The 27,493-nt window shown below is 38.9% G+C and overlaps 1 protein-coding gene across 5 annotated transcripts; it reads left to right on the top strand.

Annotated features, from left to right (window-relative positions):
• The first annotated feature begins 641 nt into the window (after positions 1-641).
• ASH2L (ASH2 like, histone lysine methyltransferase complex subunit) lies at positions 642-26,310 on the top strand. 5 transcript variants are annotated; one of them, XM_026717232.2, is made up of 17 exons: positions 642-825; positions 5,547-5,616; positions 6,119-6,264; positions 8,159-8,247; positions 9,313-9,407; positions 10,884-10,979; positions 11,216-11,311; positions 11,837-11,912; positions 13,362-13,379; positions 16,765-16,858; positions 17,931-18,148; positions 19,161-19,328; positions 20,456-20,649; positions 21,561-21,653; positions 22,750-22,848; positions 24,331-24,390; positions 26,116-26,310. In XM_026717232.2, the coding sequence occupies exons 1-17, from the start codon at positions 689-691 to the stop codon at positions 26,221-26,223; spliced, it is 1,857 nt and encodes a 618-aa protein (XP_026573017.1). In that variant the 5' UTR covers positions 642-688; the 3' UTR covers positions 26,224-26,310. The 5 variants fall into 5 exon arrangements, with proteins under 5 accessions (XP_026573017.1, XP_087795019.1, XP_087795016.1 ...); XM_087938893.1 differs by having other exon boundaries at positions 16,729-16,858; XM_087938890.1 differs by lacking the exon at positions 642-825 and adding an exon at positions 987-1,117.
• Positions 26,311-27,493: the final 1,183 nt, after the last annotated feature.

Below are 27,493 nucleotides of genomic sequence, written 5' to 3'. Positions count from 1 at the left end.
ACTGAGGCGGGGTTCTATTTCTTGCTTAGCTTTCTCTTCTCTGCACAGCTGCAAATCTTTATCTAAGCCAAGGTCAACTAATCATACCCACCTGAAGATGTCCACATGATGAGGTTCACAACTTTTAATTGGAAGAACCGTTTGAACTATTGGGGATGGGAACATTTCACTCCCTTGATATATGTGATGTTTCCTCAGATTCAGAATTCTCTTGTTGCTACCACTTGACTTCCAGTAAAAGATATCTTTTCTCTAATTACAAGAGTCTAAGTATTTCTTTCTTGGATTTTGAACGAAGCACCAGCTGACACAACATATATTACACTATAATGCTACAATGCAGTAATATAGTAATATTATGAATATGCTGCTGTATTATGTAGGATAGTTAAGGAAATTAAAAGCTATCCATTTTATTACTGCATAAGCTGAATCCAATTCCGCCCATTAGGTTTAAACTAAGAATAGAAGATATTAAGGGAGCTAAAAGTTTCTGAAACTATAACATTTCCAATGCTACTTTTTCAGGTGCTACTTTCAAGTCATCAAAAAGTGGCATTGCCGCTTTAAGGAGGGGAAAAGAGATAGGGACGTTGCCCCTTTTAAAAAAGGAGTAGGAGAATTGGCACGAAAGCTCTCGCGAGATTATGCACGAATAATCCCCACGAGAGGTGTTTTCTAGTGCAAGATGGCGTCCGCTGGAGTTGGGGTCTCAGCGCCTGAGGATGGAGGCGAAGGGGAGGCCACCCCACCCGCTGTTCCGGAGCCGATGGCTGGGGAACCTGCGGGGCCAACTGAACAGGGAACAGGGGACTCGGAGACCGGGTGAGACCTGGCGAAATGGCGGTCAAAGAGATCGAAATTGGAATCTTCATTTCTATTGGCTAGAAGTCTAAAATCCAGCGGGGCACTTCTATTGGCCAAGAGGTCTCGGATTCGCTTCTCATTGGTCAGAATTTTGACTTTCCGCCCAATGAACTCCTTCCGGGTTTTTTCTCCCCCGCCTGTCGAATTCCGGGCTTTGCAGGAAAGCTTTCAATGGTGGGAGGCAACGAGCTTGTTCCTCTTCCAGATTTTGAGACTAGAGTTATCAGAATTCCTAGCCAGCTGCAATTAAGTCAGGCCGCTGTCTCGTTTAATTTAGTCCTGATAACCTCCATTTCCCCGCTTCCCTGTCGGGTTTTAGGTGGTGGAGACTTCCAGGTTCCTTTGGGAACGTAAGAGACCCAAGTTCTCTGTAGGGCAGGGAGTTACTCTAGCCATAGAGCTGCATTCGCCTTTTGCTGCCGCCTGACCAATAACCAGATATGTTGGTTTGCTTGTCTCTTGGGTTTGTTGAGCTGCAAACCACAATTTCTGGCTTAATACGTTGCATGAGCAGGCATGCAGCAAATGAAGTATTTAAACCACGGATAAGCAGATTATGGTATAGCTGGTTAAATGTCACCAGTTTTTCTGTTTCTTTTAATATGTGGCTGGTGTGGATTAGACCGTAATTTAGTTCCCATCCCATGCTGAGTCTCCCCTGATTTAGTGGCTACTTCAATTAGTAACCATTCACAAATACAATGGAAATAGAAATTCACTTTCCAAACTGTGTGCACTTTTAGGACCAAAATCCATGCATCAGACTAAAAGAGTGGGAGAACTTACTCTGAATGAGATTGCAGCTTTTCTTCGTCAGTCACATGTTCCTTTGGCACTAAATGAGTGATTATAAAACAGCCTCTGGGTTTGATTCCTGCTCTCTTGTTTAAAAGTATGAGGTTATTGGTGATGGTGGGAGGGACATTTTTCTGCTTAAAGCCATTGAGAATTGCTTCTGAGCAATTCACTGAGCTAAAAGGAAAAATAGTCTAGGACATAGGTGTCAAACTCTTGGCATTATGTGACATTGTGACATTTTTTCCCCTTTGCGGAGCTGGGGTGGGTGTGGCCTATGCATGATGCATCCAGCCTGCGGACCGCCAGTTTGACATCCCTGGTCTAGAACAATGCTATTCTTCTTTATTGGCAAATAGGTCAGGTCTGTAATTGATACCTGACTGAGAAGTGGTTTAGTTTTTTTACTGTGGTTTTTTATTGCTGTTTTGGGTTATAGCTTTCCACTGGGTTTAGACATAAGCTGATGGTTGGAGAATAGTTGAGAATAGATCAAGTGGAGTACATCATATTTATCCATGTTCTGAGAACCAAACTTAAAATAATCCCTCCAAAGCTAACCTGTATGAAGAAATTATGACGGGAATAAAATTATAGGAATGGTTACTACATATGCTGTAGTGAGAAAAAATGAGTTATACATTTAATGTGACTAAAGTAAAAATATTTATATTTGCCAACAAATAGTGTTACAAATAGAATAGAATAGAATTCTTTATTGGCCAAGTGTGATTGGACACACAAGGAATTTGTCTTGGTGCATATGCCCTCAGTGTACATAAGAGAAAAGATACATTTGTCAACGAGTCAAGAATCAAGGTACAACACTTAATAATAGTCATAGGGTACAATAAGCAATCAAATCATACTAGGAAACAGTCAATAAAAATAGGATACAAGCAACAAGGTTACAGTCATACTGTCACAAGTGGGAGGAGATGGGTGAAAGGAAAGATAGGAGTATTAATAGTAATTGCAGACTAAGTAGATAGTTGGACAGTGTTGAGGGAATTATTTGTTTAGCAGAGTGAAGGCGTTCGGGAAAAACCTGTTCTTGTGTCTACTTGTTCTCGTGTGCAGTGCTCTATAATGTCATTTTGAGGGTAGGAGTTGAAAAAGTTTGTGTCCAGGATTATGAGGGGTCTGTAAATATTTTCACAGCCCTCTTTTTGACTCGTGCAGTATACAGGTCCTCAATGGAAGGCAGGTTGGTAGTAATTGTTTTTTCTGCAGTCCTAATTACTCTCTGAAGTCTGTGTCTGTCTTGTTGGGTTGCAGAACCAAACCAGACAGTTATAGTGGTGCAGATGATAGACTCAATCATTCCTCTATAGAACTGGATCAGCAGCTCCTTGGGCAGTTTGAGGTTTCTGAGTTGGCGCAGAAGGAACATTCTTTGTTGAGCTTTTTTGATGACGTTTTTGATGTTAGGTGTCCATTTTAGATCTTGTGATATGATAGAACCCTAATAATTTAAAGGTCTCTACTGTTGATACTGTGTTGTCTATTATGGTGTGGGAGGGTTTCTTCTAAAGTCTACCACCATTTCTACAGTTTTGAGTGTATTCAGTTCCAGATTGTTCCAGTTACACCATGAGGCAAGTTGTACAACCTCCCATCTGTATGCAGATTCGTTGTTGTCCCGAATGAGACCAATCACTGTTACATCATCTGCAAACTTCAGTATTTTAACAGATGGATTGTTTGAGATGCAGTCATTGGTGTATAGGGAGAAGAAAAGTGAAGAAAGCATACAGCTTTGGGGGGGTGGAGCTGTGCTAATTGTACAGGTATGAGATGTGATTCTGCCTAGCTTCACCTGCTGCTTTCTGTCTGTTAGGAAGTTTATGATCCACTTACAAGTGTATTCAGGTACCGCTAGCTGGTTTAGTTTAGCTAGAACAAGGGTCTTTAAACTTGGGAAGTTTAAGACTTGTGGACTTCAGTTCCCAGAATTCCTGAGCTAACATGACTGGAGGAGGAATTCTGGGAGTTGAAGTCCACAAGTCTTAAAGCTGTCAAGTTTGGAGACCCCTGAGTTAGTAGAATGTCTGGAATGATGGTATTGAATGCTGAACTAAAGTCTACAAAGAGGGCCCTTGCATAGGTATTTGGAGATTCAAGGTGTTGTAGGATGTAGTGCAGAGCCATATTAACAGCATCATCTGTCGATCTATTTGCTCAGTATGCAAACTGCATGGGATCTAACTGCGGATCTGTGATGTTTTTCAGGTGGAACAGCACAAGCCTTTCAAAGATTTTCCTAACTACAGATGTCAGAGCAACTGGTCTGTAGTCATTCAGTTCCTTGATGGAGGGCGTCTTTGGCATTGGGATGATAGTAGAGCATTTGAAGCAAGAAGAAACATAGCACATCTCTGGTGATTTTTTGAAGATTTGGGTGAAGATGAGAGCCAATTGGTCAGCACAGACTTTTAAGCAAGAGTTATTTTGTCTGGGCCTGATGCTTTTCCTGGCTTTTGTCTGTGAAATAGATTTTGCACTTCTTTTTCTATGATCACCAGAGGTTGTGAACCCAATGGGTTGGGGTCAGTTGTGGAAGCTTTGGTTGTTGTCGGTGTGTTTGAGATGTGGTCAATTGTAGACGGCTTGGCTGTTGTTGGTCTGTTTGAGATGGGGGTTGTGGAGATAGGTGGCTGTAGTTTCCTTTCAAACCTGCAGTAAAACACATTCAGGTCCTCTGCTAGTTGTTGATTTCCTTCTGCCTGGAAAGGAGGTTTGCTGTAGCCGGTGATGTTTTTAAGAGTTTTCCACATGTTTACTGATTCATTTGTTGAGAACTGATTCCTTAACTTTTCAGAGTAGCTTCTTTTTGCTGCTCTGATCTCTTTTGTTAATATGTTTCTGGCCTGATTGTACAGCATTCTGACACCTTTTCTGTAGGCTTCCTCTTTGGAATGAGGTAGCTGCTTAAGATTAGCTGTGAACCAAGGTTTATTGTTGCTATATATTCACAGGTTTCTGGTCAGTACACATAGGTCTTCACATAAGCTGACATATGTTACAGCAAGAGTCTTCAAACTTGGCAAGTTTAAGACTTGCAGACTTCAACTCCCCTAATATGACTGGAGGAGGAATTCTGGGAGTTGAAGTCCATAAGTCTTAATGCTGTCAAGTTTGAAGACCCCTGTGTTACAGTATCTGTGAGCTCATCTAGGTCTGCAGAATTATTTTTGAAAACATTCCAATCAGTGCAATTAAGGCAAGCCTATAGCTTCAGCTTTGCCTCATCAGTCCAAGTCCCCACTGATTTATTTGTTGGTTTCGTGGTTTTAAGTCTTTGTCTGTAGACTTAGTCTGAAGGGTCTGTCCCAGTGAGCCATCCTTAACTGCTCAGCATAAAGGGAAATCTAGTGAATAGAAATGCTTGAGATCACTCAAGCCTTCCCTTTTAGCAACTATTGAAAAAAAAATCTTGCAATGAAGCTATGCTTTGTACACCTAGATCTACATTTTCCTGAATCAATGAAATGTTTGCAAAGCAGATTCAACTCTGGTACTTTTGATTAAAAGGATAAGCTGATGGATAAATATGTAAAAGTTTTGATTCGTTTTCAAGAAAAAGAAAAGCTCGCTTGCTTTGAATCAGGTTTTCTATATCTCTCTAGCTTTTTAACAATAGCATTTTATTAAACTGTGATTCGTGCCTGTTAGTAATGAGGGGAGGGGGGAATTCTTTGCTGTAAGTATAAAAGTAAAGAGCTTTTTGGGATATTGGAGTAAAACAAGAGCATATAAAACACTTAAGTTCAGTTTCAATTTGAAAATGTTAAATGCTAGGGTCAATAGACTCATTTTATTAAAAATTTAAAATTAATAAAACAAGTTATAAACCTGTAATAATGACTTTTAATGTTTTTCAGGGGTGATGCATCTCTAGCTGATGTCACTGCTACCCTGGAAACAGAATCATCCAGTGGAAAGGATGCCTTGGTGTGTAAGCAAAACCTGCACTGTAGATATAAAGCATGTTTCATGATTGATGTGTGTATGTTAAAAATCTTTCTAATAGATGTATGCAAATTTGAAGTGATTGCATTTTTATTTCTAGTTTGAAAAATAAATGGCAGTGTTAATTTGTAGTTCAAGTTGATTGGATTTAAAAATTCTGTTGGGAAAAGTATATAGATGTTTATGTCATTCCTTCAACCCTTTAAATCAATTTGATAAATTAACTTAGTGATTCAATTTGAAGAGATATTTCAATCAAATTATTAACCATACTAAAGTGTTGGTTTTGCAGTTGTCTTTAGTCCCACAATATGTCCTGGATTGTAATAAAAACAAGTTAGTATAAAGAAATCTCAACCATGAAGTTGAGCAGGTGGGGATTCACTGGTTACATAGGGAGGCAAACAATTCATGCTTACTGGAAAGAAAATATTTTAACTGATCTTGGTGGCTTTTTGTTACTTTTATCCAAATGTTGTTACAGGAAGGTGTGGGCGATGGTTCAGAAGTCATGGATAATCAAGCTAGTTCTGTGGACGAGGATAATGGAAGACAACTTGGAGAGATTGAACTGCAGTGTGGAATTTGCACCAAGTGGTTCACTGCAGAAACATTTGGCATTGATACCACGTATGTAGTACCAGCATATTAATAGAATTGATCAGGGACATATGTTCTGTAGAAGTAATCAAAACACTCTCTCCAATTATTCCAAAAGAGGGCAGCATATGCTTACATCTGAGGTTGATTTCAAATAATTGGTGGATATCAGTTGAATTTGAAACTTCTCTTGTTTCAAATTGGCTTAGTGGCAATTAATGTATATAAAAAAGATCCTGTATGCTAACAGGAATTAAAAATGGCTTCTTATTACATTGCAAGAGACATTTAATAGAAGAAAAATGATAATACCAGAATTTTTTGGGTAGCATACTTTAATTGTAAGAACCAGCATCAAACGGCTATGTCCCAGATTTTCAAAACTTTTTGCAGTTCTTAACATCTGCCACAAGATGTTAGAAGGCCATTTTAAAATTCAGTTGAATATCTCTAGACTTCATTGTGGCTGTTTTGTGATTCTCATGTACCTGAATTTAGATATCACCCTAAACCATAATCCAGTTTGTGAGGCTTTGGCTCAGTGTATTGTCTGAACCCAGAGAGTCGTGGATTATTTAATATTTAATATTATAGATGTTTTTAAATACACATATATACACACACACATCTCCCAATAAGCTGTTTGTGGCTGAGGACCTTCCTTTCTCTGCTGTATTAAGAACATGCAAGAACTGTGTCTATCAATCAAGGCAGTGTACACAGTGCCTTGATTAATAGACACAGTGTACACAGTGTGCTGTGTAAATTATAATGCTTAATTCAGGAGTTCCCAACCCCCAGGCTGTGGCCACTACTAGGCCTTGAGTCATTCAGAACCGGGCTGAGGAAGTGGTGGGTTTGCTGCTGCTCACACAGAACCATCCCCTCTTTCTTCACCTCCCCCCCCCAGCCAGAAAGATTGGGAAACTCTGGCTTAATTCATTTGGTTTTGAGTATGCCCAGCCATTTTATATACAACATCCAAGTATTTGCGGGGTGAAGATTTACATATTTCCCTTACATTTCCATGAAAGTTTGAAGCTGCTTGTTTGCAGCTGTTTCTCTGAAATGTTTTACAACCTTGGCTAAAGCTGAGTGGAGAAAGTGCTGTTTTGCTGGTTCATTGTGAACAAATAATCCTAAAGCTGTAAACATCTATGGAGTTAATCAGCAAAGTGATAGGACATTTATCTTTAAAAAAAACCCCAAAGGGTTTTTATGAGCTGTCATCTACAGGCCAATTCTTAGTCCAGTGCACATAAAATAAACAGACTGATACGATGGTTTATTCTCTACCTTCTTCATGATTTGAAGCCGTTCTAATCCATCTGTATAGAGCACCTCATATAAAACCCAGAGCTAAGCAAGCATTGAGTTCAGATGTCTCAAGAAAGTGCAGGCTCTGTTGAAAATCTGAAAAATAGCTTCTATCACTTGGTAATCAGATTTATGAGGGTCACTGACTCCAAATTTGGTAGGTGGCCTGAAGGCTTTATGTTCAGTGATTTTGCTTTGATGTTCAGATTACAAAGAGGACCAAATAAACTTACCTGTTTTTGTGTTTATTATCTCTATGTCTATTGATGAGGGAGAGGAGCAGCAGGGTGCTAAATTGCTAAAGTTGGAAGGAGTCAGGTTGTGTGTCTATAGTTTTACTCTTATTATTTGAGAACAGTTGAGTTTAGGGTGTCTTTAAGCATTTAGTAGAAAAGTTAGCTTTTATTTCAATGTACCTTTTCAGAATTTTTATTAATATTGCCTCTAGGTTTATACTTGAGGTATGGGTAAATGGGCAAGAGTCTTGCAAAAATTGTTTTTGATAATAGCTTAACCTGCCCAAGTGTTACCTTATTGAGTTTATAAGTTACTGTACATTTTTCTACCATCTGATTTATTGAGAACAACCACTGAATTGTTATTTCAGATCCTGCCTTCCTTTTATGACGAACTACAGTTTCCATTGCAACATTTGCCATCACAGTGGGAACACATACTTCTTAAGAAAACAAGCAAGTAAGTTGGTAGAAAAATGTTTCTATTCTTGACTTTTCTTCATTCTCTTTCATTTTTAAGTTATAAACTATAGGAGATGGGATTATCTCCAGTACTCTTAATCCTTTATCTCTTGAGTCATTAAGCCATGAACACTGTATGAGATCCTTATGGAACAGAGGCTGAAAACTGACTGGCAATATTACAGCTGTTTTCAGAGGCTTTATAGATGCCGAGGAAGTTGAGGTTTTTTAAACCAAAGTCCAGCTTTGTTGGCTGCAGTGATTATAACATTAGCCCATTTTAGATTAAATCGTCTGCATACAAACATATGGTCTCTGAGTGGCCTATTCACTTCCCTGGCTTTATTGGTTGTTCATTTTTGAAAATATTGGCCTTATAGGCAGTCCTTGCTTAACAACAGTAATTGGGACTGGAATTTCCCTTGCTAAGAGATGCGATGGTAAAGTGCAATGCCACATGACTGCACAACTTAGCAACAGCAGTTCTGCAGTCCCCAGTTACCATCATTAAATGAATCACCATGGGTCATTAGGTGAGGACTGCACATGACTATATTTTATTATTTCCTTCCAGCATCCACTTTGATTTTACTTGTTGGAAGCTGGCAGGGAAGATCACGAATTCTGGTCTTGTTTCTGCAGGACACTGCAATGGTCAGAAATCCAGGCTGGTTGCAGAACATGATGGCTGCTAAGCACATGGATGGTGATCATTTGACTGTAGGGATACTGTGATGGCCAGAACTTTGAGGACCAGTCTAAGTAGCACTTGTTCAGTTGTTATCTGGGGACCAGCTGTATCAATCACCAAAACCAAGAGGAACATAAAATTATTGAATTTATCTGATTTAACATTGTAACTCTCATGTTAGCTCTAAACACAATCAAGACTCCCAAGATATAAAGTATCATCTCTTTCTATCTTTGCCCATTATTAAACCAATGTTGAAATTTCTTCCATAACAATTTTTCACTTACACCTCTCTTAACTCCTGATGTTTATTTCAGACTATAGAATGTTATTGAAGAAGCTGGTCTCCTTTCTGTATCTCTTTTCTTAAAGATTTGAAAGAAATGTGTCTTAGTGCCTTGGCGAATCTGACTTGGCAATCAAGGACGCAAGACGAACATCCCAAAACCATGTTCTCAAAAGACAAGGTATGGATCAGTTGTTCCTGCTCTGGTTTTGGACCTCTAGATTGGCTAAATCACAGAGTACAGTTTTGCTAGTGTGTGGTAAAAGAAACCTCTTGCCAGAAGAGTAAGATTAAATATTGATTTAATATTAAAAATATTTATCTGCACTTACCATGGTTATATAGCATTCAAAGCCATTTAATAGAATAATTAGTGCAGTTTAAAATTTTCCATGGAGCCAGTGCAATAAGTAGTAGGTCATTTCTGAGATGAGTAAGGTATTTTCCAAAAGTTTGCAAGAGCTAAAATTCTCAGAACTGGCTTCAAGCACAATTTCTTGGTATCGAGTACGAAGGGAAGCCTGATTAGGGAGCAAGGATTCTTGGGATGGTTTAAAACTTTTGCGCCCTGAGAAGTGAGTGCTTTGTGATTTCAGACTAATGAAAATAAGCTTTGTACATTTTGTTGAATGTTGAGAATCATTTCATATTCCTGATGAGAGGCCATTAGATCAGCCATACTCTCTCGTATAGAAATCTTAAATTTTCTTGTGTGGAATGTATGGTAGAGGAGCATTCAGATATATATCCTGCTGTTGATTTTGTGTGTGTATATGTATGTATGTATGTATGTATGTATGTATGAATGTGCAATGTAATGGTTAGGAATAAGGAATAATATTTCTCAAAATAACTTTATTCAAAGTGTTCTTAGGAAGAAAAAGAGGCGAGAATGTGAGTCATCTTATAGGGAAGATGGGTGGCATAAAAATTTAATAAATATATTAGTTGAATTGTGCTCTGTGAGGAAAGACTATACATCTATTAAAACTTGGCGAAATTTGTTCCTTCTATGTATTTTTGTCAACTATTCAGAATTCCAGATTATCTCCATGAATTACTGAAACTGCCTTTAGCTCTGTTTTAATCTTTATCTTGTCTTTTGTGTGGGAAAGCAAAATGATCTTTTAGATCTGTGCCTCCATAATACGCTTTAATAATTTATCAGAATAACAGAGTTGGAAGGGACCTTTAGAGGTGTTGTAGTCCATCCTCCTGTTCAACCTGAAAACCCTATACTATTTTAGACAAATTGTTGTCCAATCTCTTCTTAAAAACCTCCAGTGTAGTTATCACCCACAAATTCTGGAAATTTAACCTTCAGTCTAGGTTGGTTCTCTCCTTGAGAAGTTTCCATCCGTTGCTTCTTGTCCTGCCTTCAGGTACTTTGTACCTGAATAGGTTGACTCCCTCTTCTTTGTGGCAGCCCCTGAAATACTGGAAGACTTCTATCATGTCAGCTCTACTCCTTTTTATTAAATAGATATACCCAATTCCTGCAACCGTTCCTCAGTGCATTTAGCTTAGCCCTGTTTATATTTAGAAACCGCTCTCTTATAACGAATAGACATATAATAGGCAGTTAGTTAAACTTGATAAATTGTCTTGGCTGTGAACTTCCCTGTTATCATTATATTTGATTTTTTTCCCCCAACAGGATATTATACCCTTTATTGATAAGTACTGGGAATGTATGACAACACGGCAAAGACCAGGAAAAATGACTTGGCCAAACAATATTGTTAAAACTATGGTAAGTCAAGATGAACAAAACTGCCATTTTTCTTATTGATCAAGTTTAATAACAAATTGGGAGAAAACGCATTAGTGAGTAGACAAGTTTACATGTTTTATTTTGTAGTTCATTTTCTCACTCACTGCTTTAGAAGCTTAATTATTCAATTTTGAACTCTATGAATTGCATTTGATTTTCTCTGCATGAGGTGTTTGAATTGTTTGAATTAACCTTGTTTGAATGTTTTATTCTAGTGTAAAGAAAGAGATGTGTTTTTGGTGAAAGAGCATCCAGATCCAGGTAGCAAAGATCCAGAAGAAGATTACCCCAAATTTGGACTCTTAGACCAGGTAATGTCAGTGATACAGACCATCTTCCAGTATGCTGGAAAAATTTCACCACAGGGTAAATATAGATAATACTGAGTAAGACTTTGAATGTGGACTTTTTCTGAGTAATGGAAGGTTCTAGGAAATTAGAAAAGTTCTAGTTGGGTAAATATAACCCAGAAGATTACAGTTTTAGGGAGAAAGAGAAAACAACCATTTGAGCAGAAACAACACCTTTTGCTATAGACTATTTTTTTCCCTCAGGCCAAAGATTAACATCTCAAAATGTTGCTGGAATATTTTATTTTCCCCCTGCATTTGGTTGTTGATTGGTTCATCAGTAGGTTGCTAGTTTTTTTGAAATTGCTCGCACCTAAGGAAAAATTCCATTACATTGTGGGATTCGTTTCTGAGAGAACAAAATTGTAAGATATAAGGTGTGTTGGTAGCTTTCAAATCTTAACCAATTGAAACAGTTGCGAATTGGAAAAGTGTCTGAAAGTTTTGTTTACTTGTTTAAAGAAATACACTTTGCTTTCTTTTTAGGACCTTGCTAATATTGGTCCTGCATATGATAACCAAAAACAGAGTAATACTGTATCTACTAGTGGAAATCTAAATGGTAAGGTTTTTTTTTTCTGAAATGAGGAAACATGAATTTCAAATTTTCAGTGCTCAGACTCTGTATTTAAACATATTTTCTTTATAAATCCAAATACAATTAAGTTTATATCCATTGTTTATTTTAGTTTCTTCTTCAGGTTTTTAATTTCTTTTGTTCTTTTTTGTATGCTACAGTAGTAAACAATTAAATAGTTAAATTTAGATTGCAGTCCTATGCCTGGTAGCTTGAAACTTCCACTGTATTAAATGGGATGAACTCCCAGTTAAGTGTTCATAGTAATACATCTTTATTTGATTTTGAATCTTGTAAGATTAGAAGCTATGTTGAATAATTATTTCTGGTTTATGTTTACATGAAAAGGCATACCATATATGTATGTGCTTGAATCTGTGTTATTGTAAGAAACTCTGTGGATTCTTTTTCAGAATTGGAGAGTGTAATTTGGCTAATAATTCCCCCCCTTCCCCCCTCCCCCCATTTAATAATTGAGCATCAACTAGAAAAGCAGTTTGGCAAATTTAAAAATGTAATCTTATTTTTTTAAAAAAAATATATTCCAATAGTTCATTCAAGCTTGTTACTTTTTACAGCATGAATCAGTAGTTGTGCATCTTACTCTCTAGCTTACTCTGGAGGTTCTCATTCATCCAGATCATGGTTGTCCCAAAGATGCTTTTATTTTAAAGGCAACTGGACTTTCTGGTTTTTCCTTTAAGACATTTCCTTTCTTATCCAAGAACTGAAGAAGGTTCTTCAATGAGAAGCAAAATCCCTTAAAGAAAAATCAGACAGTCCTGTTGCCATTAAAACAAAAGCACCTTTGCGCACAGCCATCTTTCCTGTATTTTGTATGGAAATATGTTTGTACTTCTAAAGATCCTTATTGATTTCAGTGGGACTTGCACAAGAACCTCTAATCTTACCTAATCCTAATAGAAGGGTAATGCAAATTAAGGAGGCTCAATAAAAATAGATTTCTTTTTAATTATTCAGTTCACTTGCCATTGCAGCTAAGTCCCATACAGGGAATGAAAAGGTTGGCTGAGAAGTAAAATCCTTTCCTGCCAATCCATTTGGGTTTCATGGTAACCCTGTGGAGGTTTCATGCTTCCTTAGCAGCCACAATAAAGACCCTAGCACCCTGAAAGTGAAGGAACATGGTTGTTCTGTTCCTCTTCTGCTTAGCCTATTTTCATGCTGGCTGTAAGAGGAGGTTAGCTCCTTCCTCCATTTCTGAGAGGGAATCCAAGGAGAAAAGGAAGAGGAATTCTCAGTGTAGAGAATAATAATAATAAGTAATAAGGAGTTATTAAATGAATTTACAATGACTTTAGTTTTTGAACAGATACACAAGGGTGGGTATTGTTTAATTTCCATTTCATGTTATGGTGTTTTGTTTTTATGTTAAAACTCGACAACAACATGGTGCAACTTCTGTTCTTACAGGTGGAGCCTCTTTGGGAGGTGAATATTTGCTTTTCAGCTTCCTAAAACCTAAGTATTGTGTGAAAAGCTCCCACCCCCACCCCCTTTGTTTTGTTTGACCAAATTGTCGTAGAAACTAAGTATAATTAATTAATCTCAAGCCTACCACATTTGTAAGTGGAATGTTTAAAAATTTAATATGAAGTATTTACAATGGTTAAAAGCCATATTCTCCATTGATTATATAAAAACTGAATTTTAATCCAATTTAATTGATTGGCTTCTGTGGTGGAGGTTTGGGTGCAAGTAAGTAGATGTCTAACCCTGCTTCTTCCTGTGTAAAATAGGAAGAACTTTTGTCCAGGGTTTTGTGTAGAATGAGGTTGTATAGGGTAAATGTTGTTCCATATCCTGAACTTTATTATATACAGGTAATCTTCCACTTATGACTAGTCACTTAAAGTCCCTTAAAGTCACTAGTCACTTATTTGAAATTACAACAGCCCTTCCCCAAGGAATGTACAACCACAGCTTGAAGTTCCAGTGGTTTCCCTCATGTCACATGACCACATTTTGAGCACATAGCAAACGGCCCTCAATTACAGGCATTTTCAATGTCCTGCACTCCTGTGTCCGGCACTTACAACGTTTTTGCTAGAAACCAGCATTTCTGGTTTCTGGAAAAAAAATCAACTCAAAGCAAACAATGGTTTGCTTAATGACCATGGTATTTGCTTTATGATCATCATGTTTGCTTAACAGCTACCACAAAAAGGTCATAAAATTGGGTGTGATCTTGTGATGATCTGCTTACCAACCGCTTGCAGGCCCAATTATGGTCATAAGTTGAGGACTACCTAGAAACTTAAAGTATTACTGGAAAATGTATTTTAAAAAACACAAGTTTTATGCCTCTGTCTCAATAGGGTGCTAAACACTGAAATAAAATCATACAACATTGCTTTCTGAATGCAGACAATCAGTTTTTATCCCACTTAGTTAGTATGCTCCTCTATAATAGCTCTTACTACACAGTCCTAAGAGAAGGTTGGTTTATGGATTTTGATCTTGGACAAGAGAAAAATTCTATTCAGACACAAAGTTTATTGGTTAGTAAAACACTGGCAAGGTTCAGATATGTGCTGTGACAAAATGTGATTTTTTTCACTTGAACCTAGTGTATTACCTGATTCTAACCATTGTGTTTTATGCGTGGATGGGAGCAAATAACAAAAAGTGTGTCATAATCTTGAAATGTCAGAATGCCGACTCCTTCTGTGTCCGTGTCATAACATTGCAGAAAAATCGGGCAGAGCTTGCAGTGTGATGTCACAATACATATTTGATTATTTCCATGACATGTCTGAGTTGTCCTAAGTAAAATAAACCATGTCTGAACAAAATTTGCTTATCTGCCTCAGCTTAGTGTAAGACTGTCTCCGTCAAAATACCGTTTGGATGATAAAATTCAGTTTCCTCATGTTGCCCATATGTCAGTAGTAAATAGTTCAAGTGCTTATAAGTCTACTGAAGCCCCAAGCCAGTTCTTCCTGATTTTGAAAACGTTGCTTAAGCCATCCTGGAAATAGTCCAACTCCGTGTGATAAAGAATCTGTTGCCTGAATTCAGGTAGGAAATTAACACTCCAGAGATGCTAAAAGAGAAGCCGCTGTTTTTTTTATAAGCGAACCTACCTTGCAGTAATGAAAATAAAAATCTATGAGTAGTCTTCCACTTACAATAACTCATTTAGTGACCGTTCAAAGTTACTACGGCAATGAGAAAAGTGACCTATGACTGTTTTCCGTACTTACAACTTGCAGCATCCCCATGGTCACGGGATCAAAATTCACATACTTGCAAATGACTTGCATTTATGACGGTTGCAATGTTCCTGGGTCACGTGATCCCCTTTTGCGACCTTCTGACAAGCAAAGTCGATGGGAGAGCCAGAGTCACTTAACAACTGGGTTACTAACTTAGCAACTTCAGTGATTAGTTTAACAACGGTGGTAAGAAAGGTTGTAAAATGGGCAGAATTCACTTAATAAGTGTCCCGCTTAGCAACAGAAATATTGGGCTCAGGCTGCTCAAAATTTGGGTTATCATTAGTTGAGGACTGCCTGTATTTCAAATTAATTGGTAGTGCAGAAAATAATGCCCCCTTTTAAGGGCTGTGTTTCCTTACACCACTATCTCTGATTTCATACTTAGTACTTTTCATTTCATATAGGTAGTCCTTGACTTACAGCCACAATTAAGGCCCAAATCTCTGTTGTTAAGTGAGATATTTGTTAAGTGAATTTTGCCCCATTTTACAACCTTTCTTGCCACAGTTGTTAAGTAAATCACTGCAGTTGACAATTGGTAACCCGTTTGTTAAGCGAATCTTCCCTATTGACTTTACTTGTCAGAAGATGGCAAAGGAGATAATATGACCCTGGGACACAACAAGGGTCATAGATATGAACCGTTGCCAAACATCTGAATTTTGATCACATGACCATAGGGTTAAGGTTGTTGCAAAGGTTGTAACTGAAAAACGGTCATAAATCACATTTTTCTTACTTTATATTCTGCCTTGTGCTAATGTTCAAAGGTGGTTCTCTAGTCCACCAGCACACTTGTCTCTGAATTGATTGGAAGCAAGGAATCCAGAGCCTGAACTTCTGTTACTCACTAGTTGCACACATCTTTTCACATTCAAACCATCCTAAATTACTGTTCCTTCTCACGTTTGAGTTGTGAGTTACAATGGACCCTGCTGTTTATAATATTTTTCAGACCCAATTGTTCTGAAGTTTTGATTCCCAGTATTTCCCCACATTCATTTATTGATGATACAATATATAGATATATGGGTTCACGTACTTAGGAAGCAAGTGGCTAAACTGAAGAGAGAGAGAAAGAGTTAAATAGGCAGCACAGTAATGTTAATGAATGATGATAATCAGTTGCCTGTTTGGCAAAAAAAATCTTGTGCTTTGGTTTTCCTATCTTCTAGACTTTGAATGATAGATGCTTGAGCTGCGCTAGCAAGTATGTGACCAAATGTCTTCTAACTCTTAATTAAGTCTCAGCCCCCCCTCCCCCCTTTGTTATTGAATACAATCGCATTTTTGTCTTTGTATCATTTGGATCTCTGTGAAAGAAATTATGGTAGTTATTTTATTTACTGTCAGCCCAGTGACGTACATGATGGTGTTATTTGTGTCTCACTCAAAATACCATTTTTGATTCCAAAGTTAGAATAGGCCAGGAAGTGAACAAAACATACACTCTTTTTTTTTAGAGCAGTGAAATTCTGCTTCCCATCTGCTTCCCATTTGGCCTTGTTGAAGTTCAAAGGTACCCAAGGGGATTAGGGCTGATTCCCTAATCATATCAGTTGATGACATACGATTGTGGTGTTTCTCTTTCCAAGGGAGTCTTGTGCCAGGAACTAGTGGGAAAGGAAGAGGGGCCAAACGTAAGCAGCAAGAAGGAGGAACTACAGGAACAGCCAAGAAAACTAGGAGGTAAGTCCCGAGAATTTTGCTTGATACGGAAAACATGGGAAAAGGAGAATAATTAATATTCTGTGGGCAGGTAGTCCTGACTTAAAACCATTTGTTTAATGACTGTTAAAACCACTGAAAAAAGTGACTTAAGACCATTATTCACACAACCATTGCAGCATCCCCATGGTCATGTGATCAGAATTTGGATGCCTGGCAATTGGTTCATATTTCTGATGGCTGCAGTGTCCTGGGGTCATGTGATCACCCTTTTTATGACTTTATGACAAGCAAGTTAACACTGTGTTACCAACAACTGCAGTGATTCATGTAACAATTATGCCAAAAAAGTTCGTAAAATGGGACAAAACTTACTTAATTGTCTCTCTTAACAACAGAAACTTTGGGCTTAATTGTGGCTATAAGTCGAGGACTACCTATATTGTTACTCATTTATATATTGCCTTTCTGCATAGGGTTCCTATCAAGAGGGAATCACTTAGCTCAGGTTTTTCAAACTTGGCAACTTTCAGAGGTGTGGACTTCAACTTTCTCAGGCAGCATCTTAAAATTTCTCAGTTTGAAAAACACTGAGTTAGCTCATAGTCTAGAATATCAGTGTAGAAAATCTTGAATCATTTGTATACTATGTTGATGTGGAAAAAACATGACAGTAAAAACACGTGAGAGCAGACATCTGAGGGACTTACCAGCATTCATATATCTGTCTGAGCATAAAGATAGCTGCTATTAGAGACTGTTTAAGTTGTCTTCGTGTAGCTTCTCATATGGGTTGGCAGCAAATTATGGAAAGCAATGATTTGTGAATTCTGACCAGCCCTTCCGTTTTTAGGGGAAGTATTGAGACATTCCTCCTCTTCATCTGTACTTTGTTGCTGTTGTATCACATTTATATTACTTATATTTTTCTTTAGATAATTGGCCACTTTGTGGTATGCCTAGAACGGAAGGAATAAATTAAAATTAAGATGGTGATCAACACTGATGAATCAAAAGGATCTGTTCCTCTCTGTTTCCTTGCTTGGAAGGCTGAGAAAGACCTGCCTTTTACTGATTCATTTTGTTTCCACAGTGATCCTTTGTTCTCCGCTCAGCGTCTTCCACCGCATGGCTATCCATTGGAGCACCCTTTTAATAAGGATGGGTATCGTTACATTTTGGCAGAACCAGACCCCCATGCTCCTGACCCAGAGAAGTTGGAGCTAGACTGCTGGGCAGGAAAGCCTATCCCTGGAGATCTCTACAGAGCCTGTCTCTATGAACGGGTCCTTCTAGCTCTGCATGACCGAGGTAACAAGTGGCTGGATCTCTTTGGATGTTTCCCGCATTTGGTGCCCAGGGATGGTTAAAAAGCAGTGATTGTGCAAGACTGAATTCTTGTCTCTGTTTCTTAAAGAGTGAAGCTGTTTTGTAAAAAGAAAACCAGCCTTGAAAGTTGTATCACAGATCTTGGCAATGTGATCTTGGGATTTCTGTAAAAATAGATCATAGAGCTATCCTAAGGGAGTATAAGATAAGATGATCTTGTTTGTGGAATTATTTGGAAAACTCATGGGAAAAAAAGGAAAGAGAGCAAATGGATCATCATAGGAATTCAGGAAGGCAAATAGAGGAAAGTCTGTGTGTTTGGAGATGATTTCTACCATTGGCTTTTTTGAAAAATTGCAGATCAATGCATAATTAGAAACATCTTTGAGTGATGGTTGTAATTAATGGACTTGTTTGTACTTTAAAAAAATCCATAGCTCAATTCATGGCAATTCCAGGGAAAGGCCTTTAAGATCTTCGACATCTTGAAGACCAGCAGAATTCTAGAGAGCTGTTGCAATGGCAAGAAGTTTGGTCTGGAAATTTCCTCCAAATAAAATATCCAGTACATTTCATTTGCATTGAATAGGATAGTTTGCAAAAATATACATTTCTTCCTTATATCAGAACATTTTCTGACTGACACCATACATTTTCTAAGAATAATTAATTCCTTGGGAAAAATGAATTTTGGAACTGTCAGACTAGCCTAATGCATTGTATTCGGAGTCAGGATTTGTCAATGATTGCTAATCAACTTGACAAACTGAAAACATCAGTGTGATAAAAATAGGAACCAGAAGTTCCCATCGTATGTCAATTGAAATACACTGTAGTGTATTAAACAAACTGTACCAGGAATGCGTGATACAGCAGAGAGGAGAAGAGAGATACTTCACAGACTTTCTGTTCCCGGGCATTGTTTAATTTCTTCATGATCAACACTCACACAAATATTTATCATTCTTTGCCTTTCTCCCACTTGTCGATGCAGCTCCTCAGTTGAAGATCTCAGATGACAGGCTGACAGTCATTGGAGAAAAAGGGTACTCGATGGTACGAGCCTCACATGGGGTGCGAAAGGGGGCCTGGTATTTTGAAATATCCGTGGATGAGATGCCACCCGAAACAGCTGCCAGACTTGGGTGGTCTCAGCCTTTAGGTAAGCTGCTTCTCCTTCTTTCATTAGTTTGCGGCCTGTTCCTTTCTTCCTTTGAGGACCTTGCAGGCATTGGACGAAGGGGCTTTGTCACAGATCTTTTCATCTTCCTTATCCATAGAACTTAAAATCACAGTATGGTGGCCTAGAGGTGGAACTCTCACCTTACAGTCAGGAGGCTGTGAGTTCGATCCTAAGTAGTGGCAGATATTTCTCTCTCTGGGCACACTGGGCAGTAATTTTCTGCTGCAAACACTGCATAGGTATCAGGAAGGGCATCTGGCCAGCAAACGCTCAGCTCCATTCAGTTGCCCTGACTCCACCCTGATGCAAGAGATTAAAGGGTCATTAAAAGAAAAGAAAAATCCATAGGACCTAGAATCATAGGGCTGAAGGGCCCTCAGTCTTCTAGTCTAATGCCCTGCTTAAGGCAGTAGACCTTATACTATCCCAACCAAATGATTGTCCAGTCTATTTTTTTAAAACCTCCAGGATGGAGCGCCCACAGCTCTGGGAGGCAATCTATTCAATTGAATAATTGTTCCTACTGTCAGAAAATTTCCCCTACTTCTAGATTGGATCTCTTTAACAGGCTACCGTCCATTGCTTCTTGTCCTGCCCTCTGGTGCTTTGGAAAACAAATCAGTCCCCTCAAGTACTGGAAGACAGTTATCATGTTCCCCCCAATCCTTCTCTTCGATGGGGCAGGCTAAACGATCGGTCCACAAATGGGAGCAGATGGCAAGAAGGTGATAGGCAGTAGGAAGAAAGCAGAATTGCTCAATTCCTTCTCTGCATCTGTTTAAGAATACACCCTTCAATTTCATTTAACTTGGCCAGTTTCCTTGGACCAGGGGGTTCCCTGCTTTCCAAACCAGTGGAAAACAATATTTATTACCCGAGTCCTTCCGTAATTGTTTGCTTCCACAAGGCTTGTAACCCATACATGCTTATTGCATAGGCAAGGATACATATAGAAGGAGCAATACCATCTAAGATATCAGGAATGGCTAGCAAGGAACTAAATTCATCTTCTTCTGCTAAAATAACCGCCCCCCATAACATTTTGAAGCATTCTGTAGACAAATGCAATCAAGTACTTGACAAACGTAACATTTGGTTTTCTACAGGAAACCTTCAAGCACCTCTTGGTTATGACAAATTCAGTTATTCCTGGCGCAGCAAGAAAGGGACAAAGTTCCACCAGTCCATCGGTAAACACTATTCGTCAGGTTACGGCCAGGGGGACGTGCTTGGCTTTTATATCAGCCTTCCTGAAGACACAGAAACAGCTAAATCCCTGCCAGATACTTACAAAGACAAGGTAGGTCTTTTAATTAAGCTGGCTGGGCATTTCCACAGGATGCTATAAAAGCTAGAATAAACTGGGAAACTAATGGGGTAGCATACCTTAGGATCATAAGTGTTTTTTATATTAGAAAATGGCATAGGTGAAACTTACTTTGTGAATACATAGACAGCCAAGTGTTTGTTTAAGTCACGTCCCACCTTTATTATTTTTATAAATAACTGAAGGTAGTGAACATATCTAAACTCCTCATCCTCCTAATATCCCCACAACAGTTCTGTGAAGTGAGTTGACTGAGAGTGACTGGTCCAAAGTCACCCAGCTGCCTTTCATGGCTAAGGCTGGTCTTGAACTCATAGCCTCCTGGTTTCTAGCCTGGTGTCTAGATCAAACTGGCTCTCAAGTACTGTAGATGGGCTTCTTCCTGCCTGGTGCAGGAATCAAAACTAAACCCTAACAAATATCTCCATGAATACTGAACTCTCTATTCAGTCTGCAGCAGAAATAATTGGGAGTTGTTTTATATTTTTTATTAAACTAGGAAGGAGAGCCTATCTATCTTGATCAGAATAATGCATTGCAAGCAAATAACAAGCAGAAATGAAAACAAGAGCTGCTAATTTTCTTGTTGTATTGAAATAGATTTCTATCTTGACTTTTCAGGATGCTGATCTTTGCAATGTACCTTAAAGTTCAGTTCATATTTGCAGTCCTTGATATTTGATAGTTGCCCACCATAATCCATGAATGTTTCTATTCTTGCTGAAGGTGGTGACTTCTGTTGCAGACAGAACAACTCCTTGCTGAATAGTTGAATTAATCAATTGAAGTTACGTTTGTGTCAATAACCAGCAGTTGCATTTCTGTCTTATCATTGTTTTACAAATGAATTTCTGGCTTTGATGTCTCCTCCCATGTATCCGTAGGCTTTGATCAAGTTCAAAAGCTACTTGTACTTTGAAGAGAAGGACTTTGTGGACAAAGCTGAGAAAAGTTTAAAGCAAGCTCTGGGAAGCCAAGTAAGTTGGACTTTAGAAGCAGACATTGGGCTGCTGAAAAGAATTGCACATCGTAGAATTGGAAGAGGTCTTTTATATCATTGAGTTTAATACATTGCCTCGCTGCAAAAATTCAAAGTAATCCCCCCCACACGCACCAAAAAGAAAAGAAGAAAGGTGTTAGCTAACCTCTGCTCTGGGTCATTCAGTGAGATCCGGTCTGGGGACAATGCTAAAATAGGAGAGAGATCTGAACCTGTTCAGAAATGACTGAGCTGCAAATCCTGAGTTTCAGCTAGTGTGGAGAAATGTGGGAAGGCCAGGGATATCAGGAGGCCTCCATATTCCCCCTCTCTGCCTTAAATCACAGTGTAAATTTATAATAGGCACCTGTAACTCTGAATCATAATCAAATTGTGGTTTGTTGAATTTTGCTTTGTCCCTGTATTCAATACTATTGCGAAGAGATTGAATATTTTCAGCCAGGTATCCTCAACAAGGGCTGTTACCAGAGTAGAAATTTGTGATTTCTGTGGACAGCCTGTCAAAAGCTCTTCCTCTTAGAAATGCTATTTGAAAATAAACCATTCAAAACTTTGCTTGGGTGTTTTATATGATGTAATTCAGTTTTGGAAAGCTTGTGCCTTTCCCCCCCTCCTCTAGCCCCTCCTATTTTTCCCCCTTGTGTCTGTTATAAGACTTTAATGTGATTATTTTAAATGAACTTTGGGAAAGCTGAGGATCCTGAATAGTATCTCAACCGCAGAAAGAGCTTCATCAGCTGCATTTCAGAGATTGCATAAAATTGCACATTGCACATCTCTAATCTCCGCAAATTCTTAAGAACATTTTCTTAAGAATTCTGTAACACCAAAAATAGTTTTCTATTTTTATAAAATGGAAGAGTCAGATCTTGTGATTCATTTGTCTCTTGGATGCTCTACAGAAGCCCTTTCTTCATTTTTTAGGAGAACATAGGGTGCAACCTGAAGGGCCTATATGTTGTGTGCTATTAAAACACAAGTGCATAAAAGGGCAAGTTGCAGGTCAGAGTGAAATCTTTGAAGATTATAGTTGTGCTCTGCAACTTGTGGTGACAAATGTTTGTCTCTTTTAGATAATCTTCTATAAGAATGGTACCAGTCAAGGAGTTGCATACAGAGATATTTTTGAAGGTGTTTATTTCCCTGCAGTATCTCTGTACAAAGGCTGCACGGTATGTAGAAGCTGAGGAGCTCAGCTCTTTCAGGTCTGCTTGCTTTGGGGCTTGATACAATGTGGGAAGGCCTGACCCCTGAAAGCAGGCTGATCCTAGCACAAGGAGTGTGGATCAGTGACATATCTGTTGATGTCAGATTGTGTCTGCCCCCACTCTCCCCAGTCAAAGCTCCACATTCATCCTTATCTGCATGCAAAAGGTTAGTAGACTCATCAGGGAGGCTCATCTCCTCTGCCTTTAGAAAGTCCCGTGGCTGCTCATCATGGGACTGAAAAGACCACAGTAGGCTGATTTGAATTAAGCAGGAGAGTCAATGTTGAGTTCATTGGGAGAAATATTTGCCTAAGTCAGCCTTGCATTTATCAAAGTTGGTCTAGGAGCTCTCTGAGGTTTAGAGAGCTTACAATGATATATAGACTAATGCAGAGGTCTCCAAGCCCTAGTCCATGGACCAACACCGGGCTGTGGCATGCCAGAAACTGGGCCGCACCAACAAGCCAAGCCCCACTCGCGGGATGCAGGCATCATGCGAAAGCAGGTCCCCCTCCGGTCCGTGGAAAAACCTCTCTTCATAGAACCAGTCCCTGATGCCCAAAAGATTGGGTCCACTGGACTAGTAGGAGAAAAATAGATAAGAGTTTCTCTTCTGCAAATTTACCTGCCTAGTAGGAGAAAGAAAGAAAACAAATATATTTTTTATCACGTGCAGAAATGCAGAGGAAGGTTGTTATCCAGATTCTCAGCAGAAGCCTTTTTACAGGTAGTCCTCAACTTACAACAGTTCATTTAGTGAATTTGTGACCATTGCAGCCTCCCCATGCTTATGTGATTTAAATTAGGATGCTCGACAGCTGGTTCATATTTATGACCATTGCAGTGTCCCAGGGTCACGTGATCACCTTTTGCGACCTTCTGATGAGCAAAGTCATTGGGGACGCCAGATTCACTTAACAACCGGGTTACTAAGCTAACAACTGCAGTAAATCACTTAACAAATGTGGCTAGAAAAGTTGTAAAATGGAGCAAAACTTAACAAATTTCTCAGTAACATAAATTTTGGGCTCAATTGTGCTTGTAACTCGAGGACTTACCTGTACTAGTAAAGAAAAAAAACTTCTATTTTATAGGTTGATAACTGAGTTTGCTATGCCACAAACATAGAACTAGGAGTGTCTGACTTTTTTTATAGTAGTAGAAAAATTTGCAGCATAGTAACTTCTTTCCAGTAATTATTTACAAAAAAAACCCTCTGTAAATCTGTATGAGAAAGTAGGTCTCCCCCTTTTTCTTAACTTAACACTTTTTAAAATAAATTGTTTTATTTGGGGTAAAATTGCCCTTCAGTCTTTTCCATTATAATTCTTCAGATGCATCCTTTTCCCCCAATAATACCTGTTGAAATATTGCAGGTGCAGGAGGCAGTACTGAGCAATGCAATAATTGAAAACAAACAAAAATAAACCCTTCCTCTTTCAATAGGTTTCTATTAACTTCGGGCCCTATTTCAAATACCCGCCAAGAGATATTAGTTATCGCCCGGTAAGTTGATGATCAGAATGATGTGTGCCTTTTTTAATGGATGTGATCCAAGGCTTTTTGTGCAAGCAATCTGTAACATTTTCCATGTAAATGAAAATCTCAGTTTCATTGGCCAAATTAATTTTGCTTCTAGTAGGAATGCCACATGCACGTTGGCCCCTATATAAAATTATACAGATAAAGAAATAATTTTGCCAGGCTAGTGGTGCACTGGCCATGTGCAGTTCCTAAAGGTTATATTCAGTTGGTTGTGCATTTAAGTTGCAGCACCATGGCAGTCGTTCACCCTTACGAACAACCTTCGAGTCACTGCAACATTCGCCTTGCCTATTCTTCCCCCACCCACCCAAACTAGGCCTGTGGATACTGACCTTGCGAAGATCCAGGGAGCCTTCTGTTTCTTAGCCTATTTTGGTGGTTCAGGCCTTCAGTACGTTTCACAGAGAATGGAAGCCTAAAGTTTCTCAAGATCACGCACGATCAGTGGCCTGAGATCTCATGGTATTTTACGCCTCTGTTCTCTGCAAATGGAGGCCTGGACACAATCTGTGGCAAAAGGCTTTGCAAATGGAGGGAAGGCCTGAAACATCAAAGCTTTTCCTCCATTTGCAAAGCCTTTTGCCATTTTTTCTTCTGGGTCTCTGTTTACAGTGGCAGAGGCCTTACCTCAAGGCCTTTGCTGACAGGAAGGGAGGCCGGGAGGGGAGCATGCATCCCTCCCGGCTCAGTTTTCATTGGCAAAGTGCTTGAGTACAAGACTGGGTGCCTCAAGTCCCGTGGGATCAGGCATCCAGAAGCTTCCAGTCTGCACGTGAAAAATGTTTGCATGCCAACTGGAAGCTTGAAGCAACACGATTTCACTGCCCCAAACCTCCATTCAGCATGCAAACACTTTTCCGCCCCGAGCCTGGAAGCCTTTGGAGGAGGCATTTTATCAGGCTGCCTATCTTGGGAGACACAGCTCTGGGTGGCTAACAGCAGTAATAAGATCACAAGCATAAAATTGCCCAAACAGACAAGAAAAAAAATCCAAGCACATTCATCCAGAGTCACTTCTATAAGGGAGATGGCTGGCATAAAACTTTAATAAATAAATCTATACAAGCCACCAAGCTCCAGCTTTGCTACCCCAAAGGTCAACTGTCTGTGGCTTTCCAGAAAGCTAAGGAAGCAGGATCCTGCCAGATCTCAAGGGCATGGGCCAATATGCAAAAGGCTCTGCAACGTATTACCAGTGTGTTATCACCACTGAAGGCAGAACTCTTTCGAAATGCCTTTGTCCGCTTACCAGGAAATGGGTAATAAAGGAGCCATGGTGGCACAGTGGTTTGAATGCAGTATTGCAGGCTAATTCTGCTGACTGCCAGCAGTTTCATCCTGACTGGCTCAAGGTCGACTCAGCCTTCCATCCTTCCGAGGTCAGTCAAATGAGGATCCAGATTGTTGGGGGCAAGATGCTGACTGTGTAAACTGCTTTACAGAGGGCTGTAAAGGACTAAAGTGGTATATAAGTCTTAAGTGCTATTGCTAATAACAGGGTACCAATCTCACATCCCCTTGAAATCATGTCAAGAATTGTACTGTTCGATTGACTCTTAATATTCTGTTGCAGACTCTTGTAATTCTGTTTTTCAAAGTATGCCGACACAAGCTCAGTCTTAGTCACTTCTTATGTGACTAAGCAACTAACCAAAGCAACTCGCCCTTTTCTCTCCCTTCTTGTAGGTCAGTGACATGGGCTGGGTGGCTGTAGTAGAGCACACACTGGCAGACGTCCTGTATCACGTAGAAACAGAAGTTGACGGAAGGCGCAGTCCACCTTGGGAGCCTTAAAAGATGCGATGTATTTATTTTTTATTTTTTACAAAAAAAAATGGTGGTAGAGGGGAAAAAGTAATAAATGTCTCTTTTTTAAGTTTCTAGATTTGTGCAGCACTTCAGTTTTCCTTTTCATTATTTTTTTCTTCAAATTCTTCCTCCTACAAGCAGAGCGAGCAGTAAGCCAGTGGGCGGCCTCTTTGGGAAAATTGGAAAGGAAGAGTTTCTGTAGGTCTACTGCAAGATAAGCAGAAATATTCTTCTTTCCAAAACAACTCCTAAAAAAATGGAGCTTTCTTAAAAAGAAAAAGGTAAAATTGACTTTTTCCAGGTCAAGATCTAGGGATATCACTCAGGTTGAGAACTGAAAGATGCAAACACTGCTATAATCTTTCACCACACCTCTGTCTTCCAATATTTGAGGGGCCGGCTCAGAAAAAAAAGGGGTCAGCTTATTTTCTAAAACATCAGAAGGCAAGATAATAGAAGACAATAGAAACAATAGATGGAAACTAATCAAGGAGAGAAGTAACCTAGAATTAAGGAGCAATTTCCTAACAATGAGAAGAATTAACCAGTGGAAGGGCTTGCCTTCAGACGTTGAGGGTACTCTGTCACTGGAGGCTATGAAGAAGGGACTGGACAGCCACTTGTCTGGAATGGTATAGGGTTTCCTGCTTGAGCAGGAGGCTGGACTAGAAGACCTCCAAGGATCTTCAGCTCTATTCTGTACATATGTGTGTAAGACAACAATGTCTTGATGGGACAAACCCTGATATGTTTATTACTGCACTTTTTTTTTATTAAAGTGCATTTGCTGTGTGCCAATTTGTAATTTTTAGTATCAATTTTAGTAAAGAAACAAAACAACACCCACCCACCCCCCAATGTACTAAGTTAAAAGCAAATAGATAAAAAAAAAAAAATAGACAAAGGTAATTTGAGAAAAGGGGAAAATATTGCTAATTTAGCTAATAAATTGTGTGCAGTTTTGATTATTTTTCTTTTTAAAGTTCTTTAATTGGGCTAATTTTTCAAGTAATTTCCTACACTTGAAATATGGGGCATATTTAAAAATATGTATTTTAGTTTTCCTATGCTTTGCTAACCTGACAGCTAACAACAGGAGTTGAATTAATCTTTTAATTGCCACTATTTATGGTTTAGAAATAACAATATTGCCTATTCAAAAGGTTCATTGTGATAGATTGTGAGCTGATTTTTTTCTCATTTCAAAAACATCATAGAGGTAATTAAGGGAACACACCAACAATAATAATATCAA

This window comes from Pseudonaja textilis, chromosome 9 (assembly GCF_049901715.1).
Source record: "Pseudonaja textilis isolate UNSWEBS1 chromosome 9, rPseTex1.2, whole genome shotgun sequence".
NCBI lineage: Eukaryota > Metazoa > Chordata > Lepidosauria > Squamata > Elapidae > Pseudonaja > Pseudonaja textilis.
This window is presented reverse-complemented; position numbering and strand designations above follow the sequence as displayed.